This window comes from Rhopalosiphum maidis, chromosome 4, assembly GCF_003676215.2.
Source record: "Rhopalosiphum maidis isolate BTI-1 chromosome 4, ASM367621v3, whole genome shotgun sequence".
Taxonomy (NCBI): Eukaryota; Metazoa; Arthropoda; class Insecta; order Hemiptera; family Aphididae; genus Rhopalosiphum; species Rhopalosiphum maidis.
In genome coordinates this window covers 4,649,399-4,670,947 of record NC_040880.1, presented here as the reverse complement: position 1 = coordinate 4,670,947, position 21,549 = coordinate 4,649,399, and the positions used below count along the sequence as shown (strand labels likewise).

At 29.6% G+C, this 21,549-nt stretch overlaps 4 protein-coding genes across 6 annotated transcripts; 1 reads left to right on the top strand and 3 right to left on the bottom strand.

Annotated features, from left to right (window-relative positions):
* Positions 1-7,398: 7,398 nt before the first annotated feature.
* LOC113560394 (mitochondrial import inner membrane translocase subunit Tim17-B-like) lies at positions 7,399-12,407 on the bottom strand. Its single transcript, XM_026966247.1, has 3 exons — positions 12,259-12,407; positions 9,018-9,198; positions 7,399-7,963 (listed from the first exon to the last, which is right to left on the bottom strand). The coding sequence occupies exons 2-3, from the start codon at positions 9,162-9,164 to the stop codon at positions 7,628-7,630; spliced, it is 483 nt and encodes a 160-aa protein (XP_026822048.1). The 5' UTR covers positions 9,165-9,198; positions 12,259-12,407; the 3' UTR covers positions 7,399-7,627.
* On the bottom strand, positions 9,701-10,908 carry LOC113560393 (protein artemis-like). Its single transcript, XM_026966246.1, is given in 2 exon segments — positions 9,701-10,536; positions 10,539-10,908. Coding segments are annotated over 2 exon segments (1,206 nt in total).
* A 1,067-nt stretch (positions 12,408-13,474) lies between the features above and the next one.
* Positions 13,475-15,543, bottom strand: LOC113548181 (GPI mannosyltransferase 3-like). 3 transcript variants are annotated; one of them, XM_026948920.1, is made up of 2 exons: positions 15,285-15,543; positions 13,475-15,110 (listed from the first exon to the last, which is right to left on the bottom strand). In XM_026948920.1, the coding sequence occupies exon 2, from the start codon at positions 15,037-15,039 to the stop codon at positions 13,549-13,551; it is 1,491 nt and encodes a 496-aa protein (XP_026804721.1). In that variant the 5' UTR covers positions 15,040-15,110; positions 15,285-15,543; the 3' UTR covers positions 13,475-13,548. The 3 variants fall into 3 exon arrangements, with proteins under 3 accessions (XP_026804721.1, XP_026804722.1, XP_026804720.1); XM_026948921.1 differs by having other exon boundaries at positions 15,289-15,543; XM_026948919.1 differs by having other exon boundaries at positions 15,299-15,542.
* A 193-nt stretch (positions 15,544-15,736) lies between these two features.
* On the top strand, positions 15,737-20,253 carry LOC113548180 (ATP-dependent RNA helicase DDX54-like). Its single transcript, XM_026948918.1, has 12 exons — positions 15,737-15,898; positions 15,979-16,158; positions 16,235-16,408; positions 16,997-17,205; positions 17,281-17,427; positions 17,549-17,717; positions 17,803-18,013; positions 18,085-18,314; positions 18,405-18,605; positions 19,110-19,441; positions 19,511-19,806; positions 19,982-20,253. The coding sequence occupies exons 2-12, from the start codon at positions 15,988-15,990 to the stop codon at positions 20,182-20,184; spliced, it is 2,343 nt and encodes a 780-aa protein (XP_026804719.1). The 5' UTR covers positions 15,737-15,898; positions 15,979-15,987; the 3' UTR covers positions 20,185-20,253.
* Positions 20,254-21,549: the final 1,296 nt, after the last annotated feature.

The following is a 21,549-nucleotide window of genomic DNA, read 5'->3' as shown; positions in this document are numbered from 1 at the left end:
ATTGGGATTCAGCAAATTGGGTTTCGGCGACGTGAGAAGTCGCGGATGCTACACGGGGGCCAGAGTGGGCAAGTGCCCCGCCAACATTCGATTTTGCCACTCCATTTCCCCCCCCCTATAATTTAATGTTTAAAATATGCAAGTAAATAAATAAGTTGTAAATTGGTATTAATAAAGAAAACGGAGGAAATTTGAAGCTTTACTGTATAGTACATTTGTAGTATGATAATAATAAATTAGATATATTTTTTGATTATTTATTTAGAAATATAACATATATTATTATATTATTATTATAACCAAAACATTTTTAGCAATACTTTCCTGAAAATATGGTACCCTATGAAAAAACGAAACGGTAAAAAACATCAAATGCATTTTACTTTAAAATTCCAAATAATAGTTAAAGTATAAATAATAATAACAATAAACCGTAGTTATCGAATAGTTCACACTCAGGTATCATTGCATTAACAAATTTAACTTACAAATTATTACTTAATTAATATAGGTATTAAATCAAAACCGTAAGTGTAAAAATTAATATAAATGTAAAGTTTATTTCTATAAACGTGATGCTTTCGAATTTCTATACATATATTTAAAAACATTTAGTAATTAAAATAATATTTTATAACTTTTAACACGAATTAACGTTTTTCACCGATTATCGAGCGGGAGTGGTAAACTGAGTCCCAAATAATAATATTTTTCGAAAGAATAATTGAATTTGTATATTATATATTTAATTAATTGTGATTTTTATGTACAAGTAGTGAATTATATTAGGTATTATTAAAAACAAAAAAAAAACACATTTTTAACCACGCCAGTTATGTCAACATAACAGATAGTACTCAGCCTGTAAAAGCGAGAAGGAAAATGACGTGCTGTTTTGGAAACTATAAGCCTATTATAACCGGGGACTCAGTTTACCATAAAAACGGTATTTCGGACTCAATTTACGAGTAACCAGTTCCGTATCCAGGGGGGGGATGGTTTGGGCTAGAGCCCACCCCAAAATCTTTTATTTTAAATAATATGTGTATATACGAGGTGATTGTTTTAAGCATGCTCACCCCATTATTAAGCTTAAATTATGCACATATCCAAATTTTGATTTTTACATAGTTTCAAGTTGTTAAAAAACAACGTTTTTACTAAACAGTTTTGTTTTTAAATATTTTTTTGAGTTTTTTGATACGTTTAGGGCGAGTAGTTTATGAGTTATAATTATTTAAAGTTTAGATGCTCGGAGTGGAGTGGTACGGGGTTACCCCGCAAAATTTTCGTCCACTACTCCGCTTGTCTAAACTTTAAATACGTACAACTCATAAGCTACTCGCCCTAGTACATGGATCAGGGAGTCATATCCCCCCTCTGGATTTTTTTGTAATGATATATTGTCTACATGAAAAAAAAAATTTAGGGTATGTGACAAGTCAAAAACGAATATCCCCCCCCCTTTCAAAAAAGCTGAGCACGTCACTGGCATCGTCAGCAACGAGCCGTACCGAGATACCATCGTTAGCGGCGGAGACGATCGAATAAAAAGCGCCGTCGTCGGCGGTTTGGGTCTGCGCGAGAAACGCGCGTGTTGTGAAATCACCGTATTGACTCTGCGTGAGTCCGTCCGGCCGCTGCCGAAGTCAGAGTACTATATCATATTTTATTGTGGACGTCTTGCCGCGACCACGGACCGTCGCCGGAAACCTGTTCGCCGGCAGACGGCGGTCGTGTGACCGCGATGGTGATTTACGATTTACGTCGGGTGCAGGTAAACGCCGGTCCGTCGGCGAGATCTGCAGCCGCGGGCGGTCGTCTGCATAGGGGCGGGTCGCTGGGACGCGTACGCGCGAATACAGCGCGCGCAGAACTGGCAGCCGGCCAGCAGGTAGCGCGCGACGACGCGATCACGTTGACGCGGCCGTCACTGGCCACCGCGGTGGTCGCCTGGCTGCCAGCGGCGGCTGTCTCGTCACCTCTCGCGCGCCGTCGTCGGCCGTCTCCGATTGCGAAAACCGACCGCGCGCATTATCGTTACCGTTATTATTATTGAAGTTAAACCTCTTTACGCAGGGTAGTGAGGAAAAAAAAAGCGAACGGGCGGCCGTACGAACGCAAACACGGACATGTCGTTGTGCGCAGCCGCGGATTGTCGTAGCTGTATTTTGTAAACATGGGTTTAAGCGACAGTATTTTCGGTTGGGTTATTAAACAAAGAATACTCAACAATAATATTAATGAGATAAATATTTAGATAAAAACGGAATGATCGTCCGAGATGATTTCATACGGTCGTCGGGGCGGCGGTGCGAAGCGTATCAGTGCGTCATATACATAATATCACATAATAATAATGATATTACGTATTATAATTTCTTTTCTTTCTTTATTATCCTCATTGCCCCATTCTATCCATGCCTTACTTTCTTTTTCACTCACTCAGCGAGTACCGTTCAAAAGAAGTTTAACTTCCCGCGCGCGTACTGGTAACACACACGCGAGTTTTTTTATTATTATTATTATTACGTTCGGCGTCCCGCGTGCCTTGTCGTTCGATTACACCGTGCTTGCGGCCACTGCTGAATGACAATAACCGTGCTAAACATGTCGTACAGTGCAAAACTGCAATGTGTGCACGTGTATGCAGCAGGGCCCCCACACACGATCTCGGGCTCCGGTACTAAACGTTTGTCCGGGCCCATTTCAAAAATAACGATTAAATTTCAACGGCCCCCCCCCTTGTGGGAGCCCTGTGTGTACGATTACATTTATTATTCTTATTTATTATTTGTAGACGAATTTTTAGTTGACACTTTTGATTTACAACATTAGTATAGGTATAGGTACTCCATACATTTCACATCGTGCTGAACTCAAACTTTTCGAACGTTGCTATAGTTGCTTGTACTAGTTGTACTAAAACATCTTTTTGGCAACTTCGGCGGTAGCGGGTATTAGTAAATAGTAATTGCACACTAATTAATATTTTTGAATTCATTATAATTACGCAGTACGAATTCGATTTGAGATAAACTCAAAAAAATAGTGTCAAATAATGTGTAATGATTACATTTACTTTATTATGTTACTACGCAAATCCATATTTTTGTCGTACCTACCGCAATTACTTCGCCTAATGCGCAGATGTGAATATTATATGATGTGTGTGTGTGTGAAGTTTCGAAATTAAAAATGTTTTCCTTCACCCAGATAATGCATATATCTAACGTAGTGATTTTAAAAAAAAACGGGTTTTCGAGGCCTTTCGTAATGAATTTTTAGATCATTGAAATTATTTTTGTTTTGAAAGATTTAAATATTTTTGTTTTCTATATACATTCTAATCTTTTTTTGGAAGTCTCGCGAATACCATTCACTCTTAAAAAGACGTAAAAATAGTTTTTTTTTTCAAAAAACTGTCTACAAGTGACCGTGGCCCATATGAGAATAAAAATTCACTTTTACTACATGTGTAGGTATATCGTTTCACCAACACACTTAATCGTGAATGGAAGTTTCAAAATTCAAAACTTACGTCTTCAATAAGTAACTAGAAATTTGTATTTCCAGCGCTATATATCCTAGAAATAATAAAATTGATATTTTTTTTGACTCCGTGCTACTATTACTATACATACTTATACTTTATTATCAACTATACACGGGACAGCGCTTGTACAAAATGTAGTTCGGTAGTATAGACTATAGGTTATCAACAGCTGCTTCGAAGTTTTTCCTCAAGGCTTATATTTATAGTATAGACAATGATCTAAAATCAACCCATTTACATACAATACAATACAATATTATAAGCTCGGAATATAACACACTTATAACTTATTTCCATCTTTAGTTCAGCCCCACCCCCTACCGGCCCTACCCCACACAATCCGCTGGAATTACTTACAACATAGCCTCCTATTAAAATTCCTGGACACGCCATTGTTCCTATATGACATATAGTATTGTTGTTCAGAAAAGGCACTACCTACATTACTCAACATGCGCAACGTATATTTACGTAGTGCGTAGATATACATAATATATTATTTATATTGTTTAAGTTTTTACAGCAGTTTACTATTCCAAAAAACTGTAATACCGTATGGTATAATAGTATAATACCTATTACAAAATATATTAATGCATAAAATAGGTTTTTCGGACAACCGTGAAACCCTTCGTATAGTATTTTGATACATTGTTATTAGGTAGGTACTTAATAAGAGTTCGATGACTTGAACGACTGACAATCTTGAATAGTTGCACCGTGCACGCAATCATATACAGATATGTAAAATAATAAATGTTTATTATTCATGTTATCTGTGCACGTAATGGGTATAGCGAACGCACGCAGATTATACAGTCCTCATCAGTAGTGGCCCGTGGGTAATTATTATGCCTGGAAGACTGAAGATTTATGTAATATAACTGATAAAGCGATAAAATAATACGGGCCGCGGAGTAAAAGTGCAATAGTGCAACATAATGCATTGTGTTGCATGCATATATGTTGCGCGACGAGTGATGATGTGTGCCGTGCGGTAGCCGGCGGGTAATACGCACCCCGGACCACTCTAAATTGCACGAGTATAAATATAATCTGAATATGATTTCAAATAATCGACTATTTGTATTTATATTATATTATTTAATTTTCGTGTTAATTGTTTTTAATGTTGTTACATTTTTTCTACACTACTTTTGATTAAAATATTAATTGTTTGCTGTAAATAATTTTAAAACATTATATTATTACGTGAAATTGTAAAATAATAGCCACATCACTAAGGGTCCTAAGAACGGACCCAACACCTCCGCATTCCTAAATCCTATCCTGTTTGTACGGGCCGGTGCGTGGTGACTGCTGTGACGGCTGCCGATCGAGAAGCGACGGACGGCGAGCGGCTTTAGCGCGCGAAGGCGATGACGACGTAAACAAGAGTGAAGTGATGTGAAATCGGTGGCCAACGGTCAACCGCCGCATATTGTTTAATTTTCATCATGCGGTCGCGCATCAGCACAGTGCCCGGAAACCACGTCTGCCACGGGTCGGCACTGCTGACGATTATTTCCTAAACAAAACACGGCCCGTGAATTCTGCGCCGCCGCAATAAGCAATCGCCATCACCACCATCGGCATACCGGAAGCAGCGTTGTCGCAGTTGTCTGTCGCACCGCGCGATCAAAGCTGACAGCGCCCGCCGGGGCCGCCAGAGTGTCTAGTGGCACGTGTGCACCTGAGTAAAATATGACGCTCGCGATCACGTCGCGTCGGCCGGAGAACGTGCGAGGCGACTTACCAGTTACCACCACCGGTCACCGATCGGCGCTCTTGTTTCGCGTACGCCAAAACACTGCCGGTCCTCGTCGTGCGTCGTTCCTGTATCGGTTAACGTGATGGGCCTGGAAGGGCAGTGCTATTCGAAACGTCGACGTGCAGATCGCCGTGTTACACTCTCTTATACCACAGCTTTCTGGATCCATCGCCCTCCATAAGGGAGCAACCGCTGTTTGTGGTGCTGGTCAGTGGTAGCAATAACACTATTCCTAACGGTCGATGCCAGCCGACCTGCCACTTGCCCTGACGTGTTCCTCACACTAATTCACTGCGGCTCGTCAATCGTGATGACGCGCGACGATATACTTTCGCAAACGACTGGTCACTGGTGTCTGTCGGGCGTCGGCGGGGTATTTTGGTAAGTCGTGGGTGAGGGTGTTGTTCTCCGATTTCCGTACACCTCTCCTCCACAAAATCGAAAAAATAGCCCAGTTTATTATTATTTTATTTGTGCCTATAGAAATATTTATATCCACTGCAAAAGTGAAATTAATTTTATTCGATCCGACGAAACTCGTCACGTTTCGATGTATATTTTTAAGCTAATAGTATACAGTTTGTCTAGAATAGGTGTCTACGAATTATTTGAATTTCACCGTGTCATTAAGGGACGTTTTGGACACCCCACCGAAAAATCAACCAAAATAATATGCTACTATATAAGTACAAAATATCCCACGAGGATTTACCCATTGCGATATCTCTTGAAATCATGGATAATAGTTGTTTTATTTTAAAAGACTCACCGGGACAAGGACTACAAGTACTTCAATATTTCTGATTTCATATTTTAATTTAATGTTTTGGTAAAAAAGTTTAAAAAAATTATTGTTTATTTAATTATTTTCAAAAAAATCAAAAATAGCCATTTTTTAGTTTATTTTTCTGAAAATTTTGACGTTTTAACATTTTATTTACCTTTTTATATATCATATACGTATATAATATATATTAACATACCATAAAAAATAATTATTTGTAAAATCGACGCAACCCATTTATCTTAGCCCATTTGCGCCCGATTCAGATCAAGTGAAAATCGTGCAACGTTGCCATTTATTGAGTATATTGGCGTGTGACTATAAAATCTAAAATAATATTTTGTCGTTAGTCGTTGTTTTTTAGAACATTACAATTTACATATTAATTATGAGCACAAGAAAAATGTAATACCTCTAATTTTACAGCTAAAAATGTAATTTATAATTTACCTACATTTATTTATGAATTTAAGTATGACCGTATATATAATAATGACTATTGACTTAGTCAATTTGACTAAACTACAACTACACACTTTTAGCTCGTTTTCTTATAACAATATTATACAAAATTAAATAGGTATACAACATAGATATTAACTTGCAGACAATTATTTATATATACAAGGTGTATCACGAAATTCGAACAAATGAAATAATTTGAATTCTACTCAATATTTTTTTTTATTTTTTCTTAAAATTAATAGACGCTTATACTACATGTATTTAAATGTTTTTATTTTTATTTTTTTGTACAGAAATTAAAAAATTAAAAATAGCCAATTTATAAACATATTGAAAAAAATAGTTATAATGTTTACAGTATTTAATTTGAGTAATCCGTTTGCGACTTATGAAGGTTTAAATATTCGCCACCATGTCTATTGTATTAAATGTTCATATTATTATCAGACATCAGTATTCAAATATGGCTATCATTAACTCCAGATAAAAATTTTGTTTTGACTACTGGTTTTTATTTTTGGTTATGTTAAATTACCCAGTAGCAGAAAGTTGAATGAATATATAAACATTCAAGTCGTAAACAGATTATTCAAATTAAATACTGTAAACTTTAAAACTATTTTGTTCAATATATTTATAAATTGACTATTTTGAAATATAAAATAAAAAATTAGTGATTAGAACACAAGTTATTTAATTTGTCAGAACTTCGTAATACACTCTGTGTATATATATATTATAGTATAACAAATTAACTGCCAACTGGCATGTTTAATATGCATACTTATAGTATTCAAGTCTTATTAGTTAATATGATGTAAATTCATAATAAAAATTAATTTTTATTTCAATGAGAAACAATTAATGACAATATTATGATTTATTGACTAAGGCCAACATGAAAATGTCATCGTAGAAGGCCATTTCTTTTTATCATTTGTCCACATAAATTCTGTATAATTAGGTAAAAAGTAACAAGTATATTGATTGCATAACTACATATAAGAATATTATACATAACTCTAAAAGAAATATTTATAGGCTTGTTGAATTAACTAGCGTTAGGTTGGTTAATTTGAGTTGGATCTTCAAATACTGGTGGTTGAGGTCTGAATTGTTCGGCTGACATATGCATAAAAAATAATCCAAATCCTTCGATCATTGCCAATAGTAATCCTCCAAAAACAGCACTAGCTGTCATAGCTGGTATTCCATTACGTGCTGCTAATATACCACCGGTCAAAGCACCGCTAGCTATAGAATTCCACGGGTCTTCTTTTTTTCTGATGGCAACTAGTGAACAATCAATGGTTGAAAATAATCCTCCCCATATGGCAAAACTACCACCTATGTTGGGTGCTTTGGTTGCAACAGAATGAAAAGCTCCCTAAAAAATACCAAAATTGGTTTATAGTTAGTATACTGACAAAAATTAAAATAATATAATTAAATTAATTAAATCATACATAATAATTCATAACAATTTGGATGTAATAACAAAAAATACCGCCAGCTCTTAATCATACTACATTCTATGAAGCTTCAGTATTGATTTTAAGTTTAACAACAAGTTCATATGGAGTTATATTATACCTGCTAAATATACAATTTACTTTTTGAAAAAAATAAATATAACCTATCATAATGCTTAAATAAAAATGAATTATTTATAGCAAAAATAATTTAAATATTTACAAAGAACTGTTTTCAAAGTATACACTAATTTATAATTTAATTAAAATTGAATACACCCCCATCACAGTTGACTACAGCAGACTTCCAGTTTTTTTTTTTTTTTAATAATTATTTTAGTGTAAGCTTACAAAACAGTTACTAATTTTATAATTCAAAATTTTTAAATAACCCTAACATTTAATAGTTTTATAAGCTGCTAATATAATATAATAAAACATGTTAAATAATAGGTTGTTATAACTTTAGAAAATATTTTTAGTGCTTTTATAGTTTTATAGACTTGTAAAATCTAAACTATAGTTTAATCAATATTGAATATTATTAAATTATCCACAGTATTTTTATGCATAAAAATATAAACAGTTCATGGATAAACCAAACTGCTGAATGCTGTTATCAATTCTTAAAGTTGTATAATATAATATTCTTAAAATTTGACATTTGAATTTTAAAGTATATATTATTAATTATTTTTATTTTGCTTGAATCTTGTTTATAAATTAAAATAACATTTATTATTGGCTAGAAGTTTAAAGTTGAAAAACTCAACAAATTTATTAGTTAAATATTAAATATAAAAATTTGGATTTAAATATTTAGTTATATATCATTTATACATAGAAAAAATATATAAATGTGAGAAATAAACTTAATTTATAAATCATAGTACATCCTATACAAATGTGACCAATCAAGATTTTTCTGTATTATTTAGAATTTTCTAAAATAAAAAAAATTGAACTTACATTAAAACGTCTGTTAACTCCAGTGGGAGCATTACGGAAGCCTTTTATACCTTGAAAAATACCACCACCAATGAGACCCATTGCAAAAGCTCCACCAAGATCTTCTAATATTCTCATTGGACATGGTTCTCTTCCAAATTCTTCCATGGTTTTTTATAGCTGTACCAGGTTTTTAAAATATCTGAAAAGCCGAGTAATGTATATTGTTAAAATGTCCATGAAAATAAAATCCTAAGCATTTATAAATTATAAAATGTTTGTTGGGAGATTTTTAATACAAAATTATTATTCAAAAACGTAGTTATTATAAATAGCAATATCATTGTAGGTAATTATAAATAATATACTAAGTCTAATTTTATAACCAATAGATATTTATCTTTAAAACCATTATTTTATAATTTAATTTGTTTATTTATTTTCAGAAATAGTTTTTACAAGTTTCTTGATAATAATTTTATATTGTGAACCACTTAGTAAAAACCTTATTTGTTTACAAACTAAAAATCAAAATATTTAACATGGCAAATATGCAAATATGATTATATATATACACACATACATACACAAATTTAAAGATAGTAACTCAACATTTGATTAATAGAATTATACTAAGCAAATAATAGTAGGTATTTTATAAAATATCTTATTATTTAAAAATTATAATTAATTAGGTTTAAGATTCATTCTCTTTCAGGAGATTCAAGTCTTGGTCTTTTGTTTAAAACTTCTGTTCTATTTAGATTGTTTTTAAATTTATTGGAGAGTTTTAAAACCACTTTTAGATTTTCTATAATATCTTCCTTTACTGCCCTAGGAGTCCAATTATTTTCGGTTAAAATATCATATATCTCTTTATGTGTTTGATTAACTATTACAATAAAATATAATTTTTCTGTATTAAGGAACTTGACAATTTCTCTTAATTCCTTACAACTAGGATGGCTAGAATAACAAACTCTGGTTATATTATTTTTAACAATTCCATGACCCCCAGTGTTTATCACATCTTTAGTAAATGCTAGGGCATTAATATGTACACATTTAACATTTTTATTTAATTCCATACAGTTAATATTATCAGTGTCACATTCATTTTTTGAACATGCATGTATTCTATTATTAGTATAAATTGGAGTTACAAAGTTGTCTAATTCTGCTATTGAACTATACGATTCTTCGTATTTTTGTTTATGCACATGAACAGAGCATTTGAAATGTTTGGCAACTTCAATTATGGCATATTCTATACCTATATATCCAGGCATTCACAAACAAATTTTATTATTAAGGTCTTGATGTAACCATTCTTCAAATACTTTTATCAAGTTAGCACTACTCTCTTTTCTCATTAGAAATTCATAATATTTTTTTGATGCAAAAGTAGTGTCTAAATACAAAGCAGATATATTCTTTGGACCACGACTACCTTCATTATTTATCAAAAGTGGTTTAAATAGTTTGAAATCTTGTAATTGTATTTGGAAATCTCCAGTATATAAAATGTGATGTGCACCAGTTCAATTAAAAACATGACTGATCCTGGACAATGTCCAGCTGGTAAGAGAGTCACACAAATGTATTCAAAAATATCAGAATATACTTTCAATAAATTAGGGAAACCAATTTCAAGAGATATAAGTTTATCTTCTCTAAGATTAATGGTTTTGTTTCGTTTTAAAAATGTTATTGTCAACGGTGATGTATAAAGCATCATGTTTTTAGTATTATTGAATGTCACTTGAAAAGAATGATCTTGAATTCCACGCATGTGGTCTTTATGAATATGAGACAACATAAAAATAGAACAATTCAGAAGATGTGACTCAAAAGAATCAATGCCAATGAATGATAATTCCTTATCTTCTAATTTTCCACAAAAGGTAGACATTTTCCTGGAATAGCAAAATATTTAAGAAAACCCAGGAAATCATAACACTCCATTTTCAATTCAGTATTTTAAATAATATTAATAATAAATAGTTTTAAATAATATACATATTTTTATACTACTAACTAGTTTCATACAGTCATAAAAACAGTTTAAAATTTATTTTAAGTATCTTAAAATATACATTAAAAAATTAATTAATAATACTTAGTTGTTAAACAGAGAATATATACATTTTTAAATATTGTGGTTAATTATAAATAAGTACATAGAAATACATTATGTCACTATACATCTATACTGGGGGTAACTATGAAAGTATTTATTTAAAATGTCAATGCATTATTTGCTACCTCTAACCTACACGTAACATGACAAATTTGATTAATATTATATAACAGTAATAAATAAGTAAAATATCTCCAATATAACATAAACATAAAACATAAAATTATACCTATTGGCTGATGAACTCAAATTTGCTAAATTGTGTGTAGGATGTTGGTCAAAGAGAGTAAACAAATATTTGCCAACATCCACTTAATTTAAATTTTAAAGATTACTCAATATATTATGGTTATAGCTTAATTATGGTATTAAACACAGTATAAATATATTTTTAAATTTTTTTTTTTAAATACCTAATTATTTTTAATTAGTTTATAAATTTATGATAATGTTTAAATTATATTTTGTATTATATCAATTGATTCAACCTATCTACTCATAATTTTTAAATCTAAAATTCAAAATATTGAAAAAAGTTATTAGGTATACCAACCAATTAAGAATTGGTATTTGGATGAAGAAAAACCAGTAATATATTGCAGTTATTATTTTAATGTATAGAGAATTTAAGTATTAAAAGAATATTTAACATATTTTTACTAATGATCTAAATAAAATAATTTGTTTTATGTATGTTTAACTTTATTTTCACATTTATTGATAATCATCAAAATTAAATAATTTAAAATCAAGTTTAAATGTGGCTGATTAAAGATATGTATATCCATTATCAAACAAAAAGTTTGTTTGACAGTGACAACACTTAAATTTTACTTTTTTTTAAGAACACCACTTATTTAATATGTTGGATAAGGATTAAACTTGAGAAGTAACTAATAACCTCTAACAAGTTTAAAATAACATTTACCCAATTTAAGCTAATAAATAACCTTTGTAATCATTGAATAACCACTGAATAGTGAATATTGATATTACATTGACAATTTTGGAGGTACAATGATAAATTATATAGGTATAATAGTATATCTATCAATGTATTTTATTTTAATGTAATTTAAAAAATATATGTCTAGCACGTGCAACTATTAATGTTTTACTTACGTTTAGTAGAACGACAAAGGTTGAAGAGAATTATTCTTATTCCATTATTTCTATTCTGTGGATTTTATTTAATATTTATAATATTTTTATCAATGATATTTAATAATTTGATGGTTAGGTGAGAAATTAATATTATTCAAACATTCTCGATTTCAAGGAGGTTGTAAGGAATGTATAATTCCCGCCATAAACTCAAAATTATGAGATAAAAATATATTTATTTAACCCAAAAATAATTAATAAATTGTTTAATCTTGTTTGTACGTCGTACGATCAATAACAAAATGAGGACTATCTGTCTATCTATATGTATTGTAAAAGTATGTCACGCCAAATATTACAGATTCAATATGTAATACCATTGGTTATAAATACTATATCCAATGGTGATACTATACAAAATACAACATCATGTTTGCAGTTAATGCCCAAAATCAGTTTGAACCGGAATTTATTAAAAACTATTTATACCTACCAAAATACATTTATTAATTACATACACTCAGTTTTTACTTATTATTATAGTATTTCTTTGTAAATAAATAAAATAAATAAATAAGTCCAAATTACTATCATATTTTCATATAAGATAATTTATAATTAGAATAGAAATATATTTCAATAGAGAAAAATCAAAATACGAAGTACAATAAATAAAAATGAATAGATTAAAATTAATTTAGAAATTATATGTTATAAGTTTAACTTATTACTTATAATTGAATATTTAAAATTTTCTAATAAAATTAAAAAAAAATTATTTAACAATTGTTCACAGTTAAAAAAATAATTACACTATATTATATTATATTAAATAATTTTTTATTAATGATTACCTTAATGAAATAATGTATTGGACAATTGCACTGTTGAGTTTTAAATTATTTTTTTTTTTGTGATTATATTGACATTTAATTTTTGCATTTATTCTGGGTTGTAAATAAGTAAAAATTACAGCAATGTTCACAATGAAACATAGTAACCGTTATAATTTTACTACATATTTACAATATATTATGTATACAAGGTATTTAATTTAAAAAAAACCATTAAGTATTAACTTTGTAAATTTGCAATTATTGTAATATAAAATAAGATAACTTAACAATTTACGATTAAAAACAAAATTTTACATGATTTGGTAACATATATTTAACATAATTTTATAATTTTCAATTAATTAATGTAAACTTCAATATTTTTATAACAGAACTAAAATGATAACATTGTTAATGAAAATATAATCAAACAATAAATTTCATATTTTACTGAAAACAAAATTTAAAATAATTATACTATATAATTAGGGTATTCAATGCATGAAAACACATATATGTAATGCCCAGTTCTGACAGAAGGAAAGTCAGTGTGAAATATTGATAAAATACTTTTATATTTTCCTTTAGTTAAAAATCCTTGTACTTTGTTTAATAGTTTATCAAACATAACTATGTGAGTGGGAAAACTATTATTACTTTTAACTGAATACGACTCTTCAAGCCACTTCTTTGGATTTTCAAAAAATATATCTGCTTCATCAGTATAATTTGATATGCCATGAAGATTTGGCTCACATGTTAAGATCCTTGTAGTTATATTCAAATGAAGGTGACTGTAAAGTGGAGTTGAATGACATGGCATTAGAAATAATAATGTTGAATTTTGAGGTATCTCAGCTAAATGTGACATAACTTTGGTAGACCCTATTTGATGATACCGTCCCAAATAAATTAATATTATGATATTTAATATGATCGTAAAAATTCCTAATTTTATAAACTTTTTACAAACTATAGAAATTTGTTGAGATGTAATAAAGAATATCATTGGAAACAATGGCAATAGAAATCGTTGTTCTTTATGAGAAACCATACTTAACACTGACAAAGACCAAAATATTGTAATTGCCAACTTGGAATCAGTATCATAAAGATTAATGTGCCTTAATTTTTTGATAAAACAATAAATTAATATAAAAAATATTGGTCCCAACACTGGTGGTAGTCCACTGACAAAATACCAATAACAATGTTCAACAGAATAATGAGCATTGACCTTTTTTATAATATTATAATACAAAAAATTCCACTGTGTAACAACAAAAGAACCGTGAAGGTAAGAATCTAACGTTATAGAAAATATAAGTGACATCAAACCAATACAAATATATCTTATAAGATTATTTACAGTGTAACGTTTATGAGCAAAAAAATCAAACACAATTAATGGAAACCAAACTATTATTGCGGTTGGGCGTATAATACAAGCAAGAGCAACTATCCATAAGAATTTCACATCTTTATTTTTCAATGACCAAGGGTAGTAATACAATGCAATTGTTGTCAAGTTGGTTTCCAATGTATTAACTAAGGTACGTGTTGAACAATATGCCAAAAACGGATTTGACATATAACATACTACTGGCCAAAATACATTTGAACATTTAGCGTGTTTTTGTATCCAGCACACAAAACAATAATCTGAGAATGTTGAAAAAAGTGTTTGTAGAAAGCGTGGACTCCATATTAAAAGTTGTAACGTGTCCAGTGAGAAATATTTTAAAATTTTATATAGTATTACAATCCATGAGATGGAAATATAACTTCTTATACCAACGATCCATTCCCAAGTGCGATATCCATAACCAAAAGTAACGTAATGAGCTATTTCCAAAGACTGCCAGTATTCATCTGGGACATACCATGAACGAACTATGTATAGATGGAACAATCTTATGATCAATAAAGATGTAACAACAGTCAGCAATGTTGGATATTTCATGTTTCAACAATGGACAATTGCACATTTCTTTTTCTTAATTAGGTAGTCTTCTTTTTTTTTTGATCATCAGTCTGAAAAATACATTAAGTATTAATCAGTGTTTGTGACATAGAAATTCCAAAGGATAATTTATTTTACTATTATATTTGTTTAACATTTAATTTAAAGATGATTAATTTTTATATAAACTCATTACACATAAGTAATAATGAGTAAATATATTATAACATATTAATATTAAATACCTACTAACTATTACCTAATTGTAAAATACAAACACGATCATTAATTAATATGAATTAAATTAATAATACATTTAGGCTTTAAAGAGAATTACTGAGACTTTGGAGAGTTTATTTAATGAAATATAATTATTTAGTATCCGCATTTTGCATTTTGTAAGTTTCATGGTACTTTAAGTGTTTTACTGAGTACTGTACTACTGTACAGTCAGTTAAGTTGTCAATGTATAAGAATTTAGAATTCAAATCTCATCTTATCTAATGTTTACATGAGCTTACGGCTCATGTGTGGCACAATAATAGATAATATTTATATTATAATATGACGAGTACCAACCACCGACTTATAAAATGAGTGCTATTCAAATAAGGTCCACCTTCAAATTAATTTACTGATAACAGATAATAAATATAAGATTAAGATATCTTTATATCACGAATTGAGATATCTTAATCTCGTGCTCTATATCAATAATATTATTATCAAAGGGCACGTGGTTTAGGAAACAAGTAACAACAATATTCGTAGGCCATAGCGTAATATTAATCATTATAATATCGAATATAGCCAAAAATATTTCTGAGGATCGTGATTTCTTAATTATTTCTTTATTCGAGTGAGTATATTCGTTTAATATTGTAGCTTGATGATAACTGTTAACTACTTAATATAATGTGTTTTTTCATTTGAATTCAGATTGGAAAAATGGAGGAAGAAACGTTAATTGGCTTTAATGATATAGCCACATTAAAACCAGAGGTCAAACAAAAAACTGGCAAAAGATCTGGAGGTTTCCAAGCCATGGGATTGAGTTTCCCTGTGCTAAAAGGAGTACTCAAAAGGGGTTACAAAGTACCCACTCCTATACAGAGAAAAGTATGGCCAAATTTAAAACTATGTTATTCTTGACATTATTTATTTGCATTTCTTGACATTATTGTTTTTCTTTTAGACAATCCCTATTGCTTTGGAAAACCGTGATGTTGTAGCTATGGCTCGGACCGGTAGTGGTAAAACAGCTTGTTTTTTGATACCAATGTTTGAAAAATTGACTCAGCACACTGTAAATGGACACAGAGGAATACGGGCTTTAATTTTATCACCAACTCGAGAACTTGCTGTTCAGGTAATATTTTTTAAAAATTTAATTTTAATTACTGGAGAATACAATATTTTAAAATCCTTAGTATCCAACACATATAGACATTATAAAAAAAAAAAATTAAAACTACCTAACTAATTTAACTATATTTGTAGCTTTATGTGTGTATTTTATCTTATATATTGAATAGCACTAGAAGTCGATGAATTAAATGTGTTTGAAATTAATTTGATAGTATGTACCTGATACTTCTTTAAATTGTTTGAAAGAAGTATTCCATAATATTTTTTTGTGGTTCCATCATTCCATTAACGTTTAAACATTCATTAGTTAATCAATGTTATGTATTGAATTACTTGATGTTTGTAAAATTAATTAATAACTGTGTTCTTATATAATAACTCTCATCAAAAAATAAATTAATATAATAATAACTAATAAATGTGGCTAAGTACCTAATAATATTACGTTAAATTACTACTTTAATCTAAATAGTAAAGCCTGTATGATTTTTGTAAGTGAATACATTTATAGTATATCAATATAAATGAACAAAACTTTGTAATGTTCATTTACAAAAAAAATTAATTTATAAAATTAATATGATTTCAGACATTGAAGTTTTTAAAAGAAATAGGAAAGTTTACTAATTTGAAATCAGCCGTTATATTAGGAGGTGATCCAATGGAGGCCCAGTTTAGTATAATGCACAGTGCTCCAGATATTATTGTAGCTACTCCGGGTCGATTTTTGCATTTATGTGTAGAAATGTCTTTGAAGTTGCCATATATTCAATATGTTGTTTTTGATGAAGCAGATAGGTAAGTTACTCAATTCAGTTTCCTATTTATTTAATCGATTTACTATATTATAGCCAATATATTGTTGTTTTTTAGGCTTTTCGAAATGGGTTTCGGTGAACAATTAACAGAAATTATTGCTCGTCTACCAGAGACTCGACAAACTTTACTTTTTTCAGCTACTTTGCCAAAAGTTTTAGTTCAATTTGCTCGAGCAGGACTTTCTGATCCTGTTCTCATAAGGTTAAGATTTTTATTGTTCTTAGTGTAATATTGATAAAAATTTGATTTTATTCAACCATTTAACCTTTTGAATGTTGTTAACATTGTCTTAAGTATAAGTCTTAAATTTTTTAAACTTTAGATTGGATGTGGAATCAAAAATACCCGATACACTAGGATTAGGATTTCTAAATGTACGACCTGAAGAACGAGATGGTGCTCTTTTATGCCTTTTGAAGTATGTGGTCAAACCAGATTCTATGACTATAATTTTTGCTCCAACCAAACATCATGTTGATTATATTCATTTAGTAAGTTCTCTTGAAAAATTATTTCAATATCTTTGAGGTATATTCTTGTTACATAAATAATATTTCATGTCCATCTATGTTTTAGCTTCTGGATTTTCAAGATATACCAAATACATTCATTTATTCTGATTTGGACCCAACAGCCAGGAAAATAAATGCTAGTAAATTTCAGACTGGCAGTGTAAAAACTCTCATAACAACTGATATAGCAGCACGTGGTATAGATATTCCACAGTTGGATGTAGTTATTAACTACACATTCCCAGCAAAGTCTAAATTATTTGTGCACAGAGTTGGTAAGTAAACAGCAAATATAAAATTTATTTTTATTATTATATTATAACCATTGCCCATTATAATTTTATAGGGCGGTGTGCTCGAGCTGGAAAAGTTGGTCAAGCCTATAGTTTAGTGACACGTGATGAAATGTGTTACTTATTAGATTTACATTTGTTTTTGGGCCGTCCATTTAGTCCTGTGCTCGAAACGCCCAAGTCCGAAGATGATACTGATGGCCTTTTCGGTATAGTGCCCCAATTGTTGTTGGAAGAAGAATTAGGACAACTGACAAATTGGTATACATCATCCATTGATGTGGTAAGTTAAATGTTGTACATATTTAATCAAATAATATATTATTTCTTTATTTATTATATAGATTATAATATATTTTATATATTATTCTAGATCAACTCTCTGAAAACATGTACAAATGGTTATAAAAACTATATCAAGTCTAGGCCAGGTGCTTCAGTTGATAGTGTTCGTAGAGCTAAGAAAATTGACTTAACAGTTATTGCAGAGCATCCAATGTTTCAAAAAATAATTGCAGCAGATATGGGACGTATTGATTTTGTTAGCCGTATTAAAAACTTTAGACCAGAAACTGTAAGTTATTGTTTGCAATTGTATGATGCACAATAAAAGGGAATAAATTCAATAACTTAAAATTCACTACTTTTCTAAAAACCAAATATAATATTTTATAATATATAATAAGTCTATTTATTCCATTTTTTCCATACATAGTAAAATATCACTGCTACTTATTACATTTTTCACAGTTTATTAAAGACAACTGATAAGTTAATAATTATTTTTTTATTTTTATAAAAAATGTTAGTAAAATGAGTATTTTTACAATTCAATGATCAAAAAATATTCAAAATTAACTTATTCATTTATTCCCTTTTATCAATGTACCTACCAAATATTGTATGCTATTTATTAAGATAAACAAACAACATTTAATTTGTATGAATATAATTTATATTTAATACAATATTTTAAATATTTTTGTAGACCTATTTTACTAAAAGTGCCTATTAATCCAAACCAATTTTAAATACCAACTAAGTTTTGTAATAATATTAATATCATATTCTTTTGTAGACCGTTTTTGAAATGGGCCAGTCTACAAACTCAATACCATTACTTCAGATGAAATTACTAAGAGAACGAAATATGCCCAGTGTTATTAACTATCATCGTAAAAAGCGTGAACAACTCAGTGATCCTGAAGGAGTAAGATTGAAAAAAGTTGATTTGCCATCGAGTAATCAAACTGAAATTCAAGAAACATTTAACGATATTATCACTCAAAGACCTCGTGTAACTGGTCAAAAAAAGAAAAAAAATCTTAAAAAAACAAAACAACCAAAACAACCAGTTAAGTCTGAACATTTCATACCATATCAACCAGCTGATTGTTATACAGAAGAGGGGTAAGTAAATGAAAAATAAACATTTTATAACTTTTTTAAACGTGTGACTTAACATGTTGTATTATTCAGATTGGCTGTTGATAATTTAAAATCGAGTGAAGGAATATTGGATTTAATGGGAGATTCAGAACAATCTTTAGCTAAACAAAATTCAAATAAACGTAAATGGGACCCAGTGAGTCATAAATATGTAAGTAAACAGAGTCTTGAAAAAAATCAAGTGAAAAAAATCAAATCCGAGTCTGGGCATTGGATACCAATTACATACAAAAGTGATAGGTATGAAAAATGGCAGGAGAAATCAAAATTGAAGAATTCTGCGGCAGAAGGAAATGATGAAGAAGAACAAAAGAAAATTGCACCTTGTAAGTACAATAAATGTAATCTTACTGGAAAACATTACCATTAAATTAATAATAATAATAGTAATTATTCCTAAAATATTATAATCTGCCAATTTTTTTTTATCCATTTTCTTGTTATCATATAATTTAACAACTAATGTATTAATTATGTTAACTTTGCATTTTGTCCTTTTAGTGTTCCGGTTTAAATTGGACACTCGTTGGGGTCGTCACAACGCTAAATTGCGGGAACAGCAATCTGAACACCGTCTGAAATTAGACACCAAACACATTCTAAAACAGAGAATAATTAAAGAACACCGTAGAAAGAAAAATGGCAGGAAACCTGTGAAAAAAGACAAGATCCGTAAGAAGAGTGCGAAGTTTAACAAATTTTAATTTTAAAAAGTCATTGTTGTGGTATAATTACGTATTATAAAAATATTAAATATTAACTATTTTAAATTACGGTGAACGAATTGTCATTTTACCTTCATAACCTACTGTTATTACAACACTGTATATTAATAACTATTTCATGTATGATTTGAGATTAATTGTTGGTATCTAAATGTGTACAAAAATATTTGTAGGTCAGCGTTGGAGTGCCTAATATAATATGAATATATTCTATTAAAATTATTATTATATAATACACGACAATTTAGTATTTTTTCTATAAAGTATGATGATTTCCAGACAATTTGTATGATATAGTTGTGTAATTATTATGCCAGTCCATTCTAATTACAAAACTCGAGGAAAAGTATAATGTCGATGTTAAATTTTAAGATCTCTTAGACATAAGTAGTCAGTTTAGTTACCATTATATAACAGGCATGACTGCATAAGAATAAAATTAATTTATTTTAAACACAAAAGTCACTTAGTATAAATGTATAATAGTATTGGATTCAACAATAGTGACTAGTGAGTTGTAAAGGTATAATTTTATTTTAATGAACCCATGGTATAGGTAAGAGCCACGGTTATCCACGCGGTGTAGATAACTGCAGTAAGACCGTAGAGATGTTTTTATTTAGTTATAATGATTCATACTAAGTATAGGTGATACATTTTTTATTGTAAAATAATTTTTTTAAACCTTCTGAAAAATCTTAAACTTCTACCTTCTTATTTTTCTAAATAACTAACAAGTCATAATAGTATAAAAATAAAAATCCTAGAAGTTGCAGATTTCAAGTAGGAGTGCCAGAGTACCATGCTTGGCTATAAGCCCACGACACCTTATTTGTCCACCAAACTAGCGGTATAAGTTTAACTAAGCATCAAAAACATTACTACTTATAAACTTTTCTCCGAGCCATGGTAAAATTAAAGCCCGTTAAAGGTTTCCGCTTGATTAATATGTAATTCTTGCCTCTGAAATATCAAACAAATCAATTATTATAATAACAATTAATTTAATTCACTCACATTAAGTGATTAAACAAAAAAAAAAAAATGAGTTGAAAATATTATAAAACAAGTATAATATGGTGTTAGATTAGACTTTGTAAAACTACACTTATGATTCTAATTTTATTGAAATAATTTATTTCATTTGTACTTTATTTTTATTAACTTAGGTACTACACATCTTTTCAATTCCCGTTTGCATAACCATATTCGAAAAACTAACCTTTCACAAGTCACACGCATGGTGATGAGGTTTGCTAATGGATGATCCATCGTTCCTTATTTTACAGTCAGTTTTATCATAACTAAAATTGTATTGATAATATTTTTTTTTTAGGTACTGTT

Excerpts from the sequence above, each read along its gene's own strand:
- LOC113548181 (XM_026948920.1), bottom strand. The coding sequence starts at position 15,039 with ATGAAATATCCAACATTGCTGACTGTTGTTACATCTTTATTGATCATA.
- LOC113560394 (XM_026966247.1), bottom strand. The coding sequence starts at position 9,164 with ATGGAAGAATTTGGAAGAGAACCATGTCCAATGAGAATATTAGAAGAT. Across the intron at positions 7,964-9,017 it reads GAGTTAACAGACGTTTTAAT|GGAGCTTTTCATTCTGTTGC; the intron begins GTAAGTTCAATT and ends GGTATTTTTTAG.
- LOC113548180 (XM_026948918.1), top strand. The coding sequence starts at position 15,988 with ATGGAGGAAGAAACGTTAATTGGCTTTAATGATATAGCCACATTAAAA. Across the intron at positions 17,428-17,548 it reads TCTGATCCTGTTCTCATAAG|ATTGGATGTGGAATCAAAAA; the intron begins GTTAAGATTTTT and ends TTTAAACTTTAG. Across the intron at positions 18,315-18,404 it reads ATACATCATCCATTGATGTG|ATCAACTCTCTGAAAACATG; the intron begins GTAAGTTAAATG and ends ATATTATTCTAG.